General features: G+C 46.9%; 1 protein-coding gene across 1 annotated transcript in view; it reads right to left on the minus strand.

Moving 5' to 3' along the window:
• Positions 1–10711, minus strand: part of HMCN2 (hemicentin 2) — a 318398-nt gene extending 307687 nt beyond the window's left edge. The window contains exon 1 of the mRNA XM_073600486.1: positions 10187–10711. Within this exon, the coding sequence (XP_073456587.1) occupies positions 10187–10421 (235 nt within the window). The 5' untranslated portion in view covers positions 10422–10711. The remainder of the gene's footprint in view (positions 1–10186) is intronic.
• Between the last annotated feature and the right edge of the window lie 377 nt (positions 10712–11088).

Below are 11088 nucleotides of genomic sequence, written 5' to 3' on the forward strand. Positions count from 1 at the left end.
ACTAGAGCCCTGCTTCCTTAAATGTGTACCTGTTGGCAAGTGTAGTTTCTACTCCACCCAGCAGATGAAGTCTTGTCACCATTGGGATGGAGTGAAGATTCAGGGGAATAAACTTCCTCTGCTGCCTCCATGGGAGCAGTTGTCTGATTGGACACTGCAAACCCTTTCATGGCCATCTTGATGGGGGCAGTGCTAATAAATAGCAGTGCTCTGCTGGATTTGGTGCACATTTTACGAGTGGATGGCGCAGGAACCCACTTTGACAGGGAGAGAAATTGAGCATTAAGGAAAGGTTCCAACGCAAGGAAAGCAAGTGGAGGGAGACTGTTATACACCCTCAAGACACCGATCTCTAGAGTTGCTACAGAAAAAGTTCCTACCTCCTCAAGTGCTGCCAGTGCCTCTAGCCTGCCAGCCATCCCACCAGCAGATGCTTTTCTGGGAAAATATCTGGGAAAATATACTGCTCTGTAGCCGCCAGGACATTCCTGTTCAATCCGACTTATCTGCACTGCTATAGCCACATGTGCCAAAAAGGACTGTACCAGTACTGTGTTGGGAACTGTTGTTTCTCCTGATACTGCAAGGGTTGATGCATTTTTACTGCACTGAACTGCAAGAGAGAGTATACTACTGCTCCAAGCATCCTTACTGTTTCTGAAACCTGTGTCTTTATAAAAGAAAAAATCTGTTACATTTCTTGCAGACTTTGTGTGTGTTGCTTCAGGTAGTGGGCCTGGCAGGGGACTAAGAAACCCCTAATTAGTCATGAGTCATGCTGGCAGGGGGAGTTGGGTGGAAGATGGACATGCAGTGCTGAGGAGGCTGTCGGTGGCCCTTGAGGCGAACCCCCTAGTCTGAGCGGGGATGGAGGGATGTGCTCTGCCTCAGGCTGGGGCTCAGGTGCTGGCCTGGAAGCATCCTACCACAGAAGAAGTTGGAAGGAGGCTTTGCTGAGAGGCAGTGGGAGCAAGGAAAGGACAGTGTGAGTGCTACAGAGATTGACAAGGGGAGAGACTGCCACATGCAGCAGGTCTCTCTTGAAGACAGCTGTGTGTTCAAGTGAAGAGGGTCAGTTGGGTAGACTTTTGAAAAGGCAGTCAGGTGGGCTGGCATTTCCTGCAGTAGAAGAGCTGGGACCAGTGTCTACGGGGGGAGTTGGAGGTACTCCAGGATGCAGTTCACAACACATGGGCTACTTTCCAAAGGGACTGAGAGTTCCTGGCCTGTAAGGGGCTGTTGCTAAATCTAATAGAGACTGTTAGCTACACAAAAGGAATCAATTGGAACTGTACAAAAGAATCAAGCAAAGTTGTGCTGGAGGATCAAGTGGAGTTGTACATAGGGAGGAAGTTGTCCCCGTTTTTTGTCACTTTCAAGTTGGGCATCCCATAATTCCTATCCTCATCCAAGTTATTATCCTCCCCAATAAAACAACACAACAAAGCTCAAGGACTGTTAACTATGTGCAGATTTATACTCAGCTAGGTGGATGCTGCATCTGTCCCCTGCCAACTCTAATGCCGCGTACACACGGTCGGACTTTTCGTCTACAAAAGTCCGACAGCCTGTCCGACAGACTTCCGGCGGACTTCCGGCGGACTTTCCGCGGACTTGCAGCAGACTTTCTAATGAACGGACTTGCCTACACACGACCACACAAAAGTCCGACGGATTCGTACGTGATGACGTACACCGGACTAAAATAAGGAAGTTCATAGCCAGTAGCCAATAGCTGCCCTAGCATGGGTTTTTGTCCGTCGGACTAGCACACAGACGAGCGGATTTCGGGGTCCGTTGTAGTTACGACGTAAAGATTTGAAGCATGTTTCAAATCTAAAGTCCGTCGGATTTGAGGCTGAAAAAGTCTGCTGAAAGTCCGGAGAAGCCCACACACGATAGGATTACCAGCCAGCTTTAGTCCGTCGGCGTCCGTTGGACTTTTGTAGACGAAAAGTCCGACCGTGTGTACGCGGCATAAGGCTCGATTTACATCTATGAATGTTGCTTTTATGCGGTGGGTCCCCCCCCCCCCCCGGTCCATACCAGGTCCCTGGGTCTAGTGTGGATTCGGAGGGGACCAAAAATCCATACCAGACTCTTATATGAGCATGCAGCCCGGTAGGCCAGGAAAGGGAGGGGGCGAGTGAGTGCCCCCCCCCCCGAACCATACCAGGCCGCATGCCCTCAACATGGGGAGGATCGGTGCTTTAGGGCAGGGGGGGCTGTGTTGTATAGACAGCGAAGGTTCTCATTTCTGTACTGATGGTTGCTTGCGGAAATGTCTGAAATATTTTTTTGTCGATTTTTCAGTATTTATTGTTCCTAATAAACCCTGTTAACCTTTTTAGAGTAAAGAATTCCTCAAAGGTAACAATGGCAGGACGTGCCTGCACAAAGAGCGTCGGCACATTCACTAATAGCTTCCACTGGAAGCATATGTTACAAGGTGATCACACAGAAGAAAACTTGAAGGACAGCGACAAAGTGCTGCCACTCTAAGCAGAACACGGCAGGACCACTCTAACCAGAACACGGCGGGACCACTCTAACCAGAACACGGCTGGACCACTCTAACCAGAACACGGCGGGACCACTCTAACCAGAACACGGCGGGACCACTCTAACCAGAGCACGGCAGGACCTCTAACCAGAGCACGGCAGGACCACTCTAACCAGAACACGGCAGGACCACTCTAACCAGAACACGGCAGGACCACTCTAACCATAACACGGCAGGACCACTCTAACCAGAGCACGGCAGGACCACTCTAACCAGAGCACGGCAGGACCACTCTAACCAGAGCAAGGCAGGACCACTCTAAGCAGAACACGGCAGGACCACTCTAACCAGAACACGGCAGGACCACTCTAACCAGAGCACGGCAGGACCACTCTAACCAGAGCACTGCAGGACCTCTAACCAGAACACGGCAGGACCTCTAACCAGAACACGGCAGGACCACTCTAACCAGAACACGGCAGGACCACTCTAACCAGAACACGGCAGGACCACTCTAACCAGAGCACGGCAGGACCACTCTAACCAGAACATGGCAGGACCTCTAACCAGAACACGGCAGGACCTCTAACCAGAACACGGCAGGACCTCTAACCAGAACACGGCAGGACCTCTAACCAGAACACGGCAGGACCACTCTAACCAGAACACGGCAGGACCTCTAACCAGAGCATGGCAGGACCACTCTAACCAGAGCATGGCAGGACCTCTAACCAGAACACGGCAGGACCTCTAACCAGAACACGGCAGGACCACTCTAACCAGAGCACGGCAGGACCACTCTAAGCAGAACACGGCAGGACCACTCTAACCAGAGCACGGCAGGACCTCTAACCAGAACACGGCAGGACCTCTAACCAGAACACGGCAGGACCTCTAACCAGAACACGGCAGGACCACTCTAACCAGAACACGGCAGGACCTCTAACCAGAGCATGGCAGGACCACTCTAACCAGAGCATGGCAGGACCTCTAACCAGAACACGGCAGGACCTCTAACCAGAACACGGCAGGACCACTCTAACCAGAGCACGGCAGGACCACTCTAAGCAGAACACGGCAGGACCACTCTAACCAGAGCACGGCAGGACCACTCTAACCAGAACATGGCAGGACCACTCTGAAAGCTGTAGGTTGAAAAATTCCATTGAAATGACATTATCATGTTGCATGAGATATAATTGATTGGGTTTGCATCTTTGATGAGTGCAGGCTGGGGCAGTCAATGGGTACCAGCAGTGATGTGTATTCCAATGAATGATCTAGAGTCAATATTGTGTCTTCTCAGGAGCGACACTTAGATGCAAGCATTGTTCAAACACCAGCATCCTCCAGATCACACAGATAAAGAGCCTGACCCACAGCTTATTCAAAGACAAGGTGTCAAAGGAACAAACACTGGGTGACAAAACACACACACCATCAATGGGTCGCTTTTGATCTCTACAAACTGGATCACACTGAGATGATAGAAGCCGGCAAGGGGCCTCGTGTTCCTTCTTTTGTGACACAGATCTGGATGTGTACGACTCTTACTCACTACCTATGTGGGAAGACACATGTGTCTTTGTAATAATTCCTCTATATTGGTCTAATTGCATTTAAAGCAGATTGCAACCTTTTTAGAAGATTTGCTGTAGCAAGGCATTAAAACAATCATGTTTGTAAATAGGACGACTTCAATATTTTCTCATTTCTTATTTTTGCTTGTAGAACTTCTTAAAGTATCTCTTGCACTCAGCAGGAAATCCTGACACTTTTTGTTGTTGTCATACAGACAGCTGTGGACACACCCTCACTGCAACAGCAAAATCTGAGCCTTTATGGGTACTTCAAAGGCCTGCGCAAGCCAAACATAACACAATACACAATGACAGCTGTGTGCAAAATTGATCTTCATCTTCAATGTAGAGGGATTCCACCGCAATGAAAAGTGATCAGCAGTGGATTGCTTTTCAGAGGGCAGTTGGCAGGCAGCTTGGCAGTGGCGGCTGGTGCTCAAAATTTTTTGGGGGGGCAAAACAAACTAAAAAATTCTGAAAAAAACATCAAATGCAGCCACTCTACCATCAAATGCCGCCACTGTGCTCATCAAATGCCGCCACTGTGCTCATCAAATGCCGCCACTGTGCTCATCATATGAAGTCACTTGTCCCCATCATATGAAGTCACTTGTCCCCATCAAATATCGCCACTGTGCCCATCAAATGCCGCCACTGTGCCCATCAAATGCTGCCACTGTGCCCATCATATGAAGTCACTTGTCCCCATCATATGAAGTCACTTGTCCCCATCAAATGTCGCCACTGTGCCCATCAAATGCCGCCACTGTGCCCATCAAATGCCGCCACTGTGCCCATCATATGAAGTCACTTGTCCCCATCAAATGCTGCCACTAATCCCATCATATGAAGTCACTTGTCCCCATCATATGAAGTCACTTGTCCCCATCATATGAAGTCACTTGACCCCATCAAATGCTGCCACTGTGCCCCCGCCCACCCGCTCGCTGACTGCCCAGCACTTACCCCATCTTGGTGGGGGATCAGGCAGTGAGTGAAGGTGGCGAGCTGTGGCATGGTGGGATGAGCAGCGGGTCAGACAACCTGAAAGTCCAGCGATTTTGCCGCGACTTGAAGCATTGCCTGTGTAATATGAGGTCTATGGACCTCAAGTCGCCTCAAAGTCAGACCAAAGTAGAGCAGGGACTACTTTGAAGTTACACAGATATGAATGGTACTCATTGAAAATCGTGGAGTACCACTTGTCATGCGACTTTGCAGTCCCAAGTTACAGAACAGGTCGCACAAGTGTGAGAGGGGCCTTGTACAACTCTAAAGTTGCACGACTTTGGGGTGCAACTTTGGACGGGTGCAACTTGGATACGACTTTGACCAGTGATAATGAAGGACTTTTATGCAACTTTTGAGGATTAACATTGAAGTCTTTGACACTCAGGTTGCATAAAAAGTCGTAGTGCATGAACTACTTTGAAGTTGCTGCAACTTTAAGTTGCTCATATATGAATGGTTATCTTTGGAAAACATGGGGAACAACTTTTCATGCAACTTTGATGTCCAAAGTTGCATGACAAGTTGCATAAGTGTGAATGGAGCCTTATGTAGGTTGTCAGTGGCAATGAAACTGAGGCTCAACCTCCTGCTTTTACTGCCCCCCCTAGCCGACCATGTTAACTCCCTTACTAATGTCTTAGATATGGGGGTTACTTCGGTCCAAAATAACGCAAGATGTCCACTTTTAACTCCCATTTTTGTCATTTTTAGCACAGTTTTTAGGCCTCTTGTACACAGGTGAAAAAATGTTGCATTTGTAGCTGTGTAGCTTTTTTTTACAGGTCTAAATATGAATGCATTGTTGTCTATGGGGCAATTTGTAATGTAGCAACGTGTTCAACACTAAAATATAAATAGAAAATTTTACTAAAGTGCAGTAATTTATGTGTGTATACACAACTACATAGGAGGATATACATACACTACCAAAAGTATTGGGACACCTGCCTTTACACGCACATGAACTTTAATGGCATCCCAGTCTTAGTCTGTAGGGTTCAATATTGAGTTGGCCCACCCTTTGCATCTATAACAGCTTCAACTCTTCTGGGAAGGATGTCCACAAGGTTTAGGAGTGTGTCTATGGCAATGTTTGACCATTCTTCCAGAAGTGCATTTGGTCAGGCATTGATGTGGACGAGAAGGCCTGGCTCGCAGTCTCCACTCTAATTCACCTCAAAGGTGTTCTGTCAGGTTGAGGTCAGGCCTCTGTACAGGCCAGTCAAGTTTCTCCACACCAAACACGCTAATCCATGTCTTTATGGACCTTGCTTTGTGCACTGGTGCTCAGTCATGTTAGAACAGGAAGGGGCCATCCCCAAACTGTTCCCACAAAGTTGGGAGCATGAAATTGTCCAAAATGTCTTGGTATGGTGACGCCTTAAGAATTCTCTTCATTGGAACTAAGGGGCCAAGCACAACCTCTGAAAAACAATTCCACAACATAATCCCCCCTCCACCAAATGATTTGGACCAGTACACAAAGCAAGGTCCGTAAAGACATGGATGAGCGAGTTTGGGGTGGAGGAACCTGACTGGCCTGCACAGAGTCCTGACCTCAACCCGATAGAACATCTTTGGGATGAATTTGCGTGCAGACTGCGAGCCAGGCCTTCTCATCCAACATCAGTGCCTGACCTCACAAATGCTCTTCTGGAAGAAGGGTCAAACATTCCCATAGACACACTCCAAAATCTTGTGGACAGCCTTCCCAGAAGAGCTGAAGCTGTTATAGCTGCAAAGGGTGGACCAACTCAATATTGAACCCTACGGACTAAGACTGGGATTCCATTAAAGTTCATGTAAAGGCAGGCGTCCCAATACTTTAGGTAATATAGTGTATGTATTAAAACACTGGCAGCTAGAAGTGAATGAAGAAGAATTTTAAGCATGTATACACGTACGCACTTTTACAGGCCTGTATACACGAGGCCTTTACGGAACATAACTTGCGTTTTTTTACTCAACAAGGTCCTCCATATAAAACATCAGTAATTAGGCAGCCATAGATCATGCATTATGTAAAATGAGAGGAAAACATTCAGAAAAGGGACTTTCCAAGGTACCGAAAAGCATCAACCAGATAGAATTAGATTAGCTTGTTTAATGCAAAGATACAGCTGTTACCATCTTTTAAAAATGCGCCAAGCAGCAATGCATAAGTGTGAATGAGCCCCTTAGGAATGATTGGGATTTCTGCTTGACATGCATTTTCATCCAGTAAAATGAATGCAGGAAAACAGACAAGTGTGATCGGGTGATTGAAAGTGAAAGGAAAAAAAATCAGAAGAGGTTTTGTACTCTGCGCAATTGCTTGTCATATATGGGACCCCTGAACATGAGACCACTGCTCATTCTCATTGTAGCGTTAGGGTCTGTACACACCATTTAATATGGGATTCCAGTGCATACATAAGGGCCCATTCACACCACATGCACTGGGTTGCATTTTTGACCCCACTTTAACTGCATAGACAGCCGAAAATTACTGTTATTCTATGGGCATAGTTCACACTAGTGCAGTTCAGTGCCGTACAGCATGCTGCATTTTTTCTGCACCGCAAATGTACAGAAATGTGCGCAAATGCATGAAAATGCAATGTAACGGACATAAAAGCCAGAAGAAGAAAAAAGATGGAGGTGACCTCAAAGGGAATGCAAGTAGTGTTGCCACCTGTTTGGGATTCACCTGGACAGTTCGGGTTTGGAATCATGCGTCCGGGTTTCAGACTGTCTGAGACCCGGACACATTATTCAGACCGGACTAAGTCTCCCAAGTCTCCCCCCTTCTCTCTCCTGCCTCTAAGTGAGTATGCTAAGGTAAATCAGGGTTCTCAGAGCACTCATTACATCAGAGCTCCCCTTTACACCAGAGGCCACAGTGTTCCTCCTTACATCAGAGTCTTCTCCATACACCAGAGCATCCCTTATATTAGAGTCCCCAGAGTTCTCCCTTACATCACAGTCTACAGTGAAAGGGGGAACTCTGTGGACTCTGATGTAAAAGGGGGAACTCTGTGGACTCTGATGTAAAAGGGGGAACTCTGTGGACTCTGATGTAAAAGGGGGAACTCTGTGGACTCTGATGTAAAGGGGGAACTCTGTGGACTCTGATGTAAAGGGGGAACTCTGTGGACACTGATGTAAAAGGGGGAACTCTGTGGACTCTGATGTAAAAGGGGGAACTCTGTGGACTCTGATGTAAAAGGGGGAACTCCGTGGACTCTGATGTAAAAGGGGGAACTCTGTGGACTCTGATGTAAAGGGGGAACTCTGTGGACTCTGATGTAAAGGGGGGACTCTGATGTAAAGGGGGAACTCTGTGGACTCTGATGTAAAGGGGGAACTCTGTGGACTCTGATGTAAAGGGGGAACTCTGTGGACTCTGATGTAAAGGGGGGACTCTGATGTAAAGGGGGAACTCTGTGGACTCTGATGTAAAGGGGAACTCTGTGGATTCTGATGTAAAGGGGAACTCTGTGGACTCTGATGTAAAGGGGGAACTCTGTGGACTCTGATGTAAAGGGGGAACTCTGTGGACTCTGATGTAAAGGGGGAACTCTGTGGACTCTGATGTAAAGGGGGAACTCTGTGGACTCTGATGTAAAGGGGGAACTCTGTGGACTCTGATGTAAAAGGGGAAACTCTGTGGACTCTGATGTAAAGGGAGACTCTTGTGATTAACTCCATATGATTAGAAATGTTATTTAATAGCAACATCTATGCATAGTTTATCTATGCATGCTATGAAAAAAAAATTGCTGTGCGACGCTGAAGTGTTTGGGTTTGGCTTGAAGAAAAGGTGGCATCCCTAAATGCAAGCTTAGGAAAAATTCACTGCAAATGCAAGTAAAAAATGCATGTCAAATGCACGTCACTGTGCATGAAAAAAATGTGTTGCAAACGTGCAGTTCCTGGTGTGAATGGGCCCTAAGGCAATTTGCTTGGTGTCATTTCACACCATGGTGTCACCACACTATGGGGTTCGTTAACACCACTGCATGCAGTCTTTTTTTTTTTTTTTTTTTTTGGCGCCGTGGTCTGCGACAGAAACCATCGCATCCCAACACTGCTGTGTAAATAAAAGTTAATAAAACGTTACCTGTGACATTTCAATAAAGTTCTAAAAAGAAAAAAAGAAAACAGTTTGATGCGCCAGGATGGGCACTTTGGCACCATGTCCTCCCAGTGCACACCAGTTCAGCACGTCTGCTGGTGGGAATCAGCCCTTAAATTGTATTATATCTGTATGTTTATTAGACATGACTCTTTTCAATAGATGCCTCTTTTGATAACATCAAATGGTTCTACTTGCATCGGTATCATTTTTTGGGGGGGAAATATATATTTCAGGTTTTGTGGTTTTTTTTTTTTGTACTTGCATTGGGATGCAAATGTGCCTTTTTTCTTTTAAAGTCTTTTTTTAGCTATTTTATGTGGTTCTTGATTAAATAATATACAGATGTGTAGTCAAGTGTGCGAGAATGTATATATGCCTATAACAGGCTCCCCTGATAGCACTTCACTGCCGGAGATTAGAGGGGGGGGGGGGGGGGTGGCATTTTTTGGCAACAAATATCCCTTTATTCGGCCAAATAAAACCACATTAGCGAATTAACTCTTTGATTGCCATCATCGACCCCAACCACAAAGATGGGCTGAGTGATCCAAAGAAAGAAAAAAAGTTGAATAAACTTTTCTAAAGTTTGAAAACACGTAAATGACAATATTTTGAGTACAAATTGTTAGGAAGAGATGTTATCCAAGCTATAAAACATATAACAAGTGATGTTTGTCACTGGAATGTAAATAGTATGTGAGTTCATAGGTCCAAGGACTTTAGCCCTTTGTTTAATGAGGGGAAGTCTGGGCTTAAAGGATATGACCTATATGTATGTGACGCTCACAGATCATAAATCAGGCAACGCACGATAAAATGATTTTCATTTGGAAAAGTATTCGCTAACGCAAGAGTTTACAATCTTAACGCTAACCGACCACTCTGGGACTAGTAGTTCCACAAATGTCATTTTTTCTCAAGCCTGGTCTACAAGTCGATCCAAAACAGCCCCCCCCCCCCCTTCTTTCTTACCTGGATCGTGAAAAGGGACCAGAACATAGCTGCTGATGGCTTTGGTCCTTCGGGTCAAGGTGCGCTCCAAGATGCGGTTGGCGCCTTCGATCACCTGTCTGAGGTCATCGTACATGGAGCCGGTGACATCAAACACGAAGGCTAGGGATGGGGCGTCAATATCCTGGGGTTCGCTGTAGCCCACCTGGGCCAGCAGAAGAGGAAGCAGTAAAAGGCTCAGGTCCCTTGAAGCCATTTCCCCCCCACCCCCAAAAAAAAAAAAAAGAAGAAGAAGTGATGTGCAGAGGTGGTGGGGAGACAGAGGGCTCTCCGCAGCTTGCTGTCCTTATCTGTACTCAGGATGGGCTATTGCTGAGGCTGCAGTCTACATGTCCCTGTGTTCCTGCTTGTCCAATGCTTCTACTGGCAGCCTCAGCTAAAGGCTTTATAGCAGAAACCTGCCCCCACTCCTTCTCACAAAGTTTTGGGAGGAGAAGGCTCTGCCCCTCACAGCAAACAAAGAGAGCCCTCCCTGCCTCCTGCACAGCACTAGCCCAGGATAAGCCAAGTCTCTGGATACCTGAGAGGGAGGAAAGGAGGGGGCAACCCTCCCCATCCGAATAGAGCATCCCCTCTATGTCAGCCAAAGCTGATACACATTATCCAATAAGGCAGTGCAAAAAACTGGCGATGATGTGCAAAGCCCAGGAACCCACAGCCAAGGCCTGGCAACTCTCCAGATGGCCATACACAGTACAATCTGATTGTACAATCTACTAAGTTCAGGTTCAAGCGTACTGAAATAAAAATAGTGCATGTTGCCCATCAACCGATTAATCATGCCCCAAACATGAGAAGGTTTGGGCGAGGATTGGATCATAGAGAGGTACCCCATGGGGTGGGGGGGGGGATCATAGACATCT

The sequence above is a fragment of the Aquarana catesbeiana genome, linkage group LG09 (genome assembly GCF_042186555.1).
Source record: "Aquarana catesbeiana isolate 2022-GZ linkage group LG09, ASM4218655v1, whole genome shotgun sequence".
Taxonomy (NCBI): Eukaryota; Metazoa; Chordata; class Amphibia; order Anura; family Ranidae; genus Aquarana; species Aquarana catesbeiana.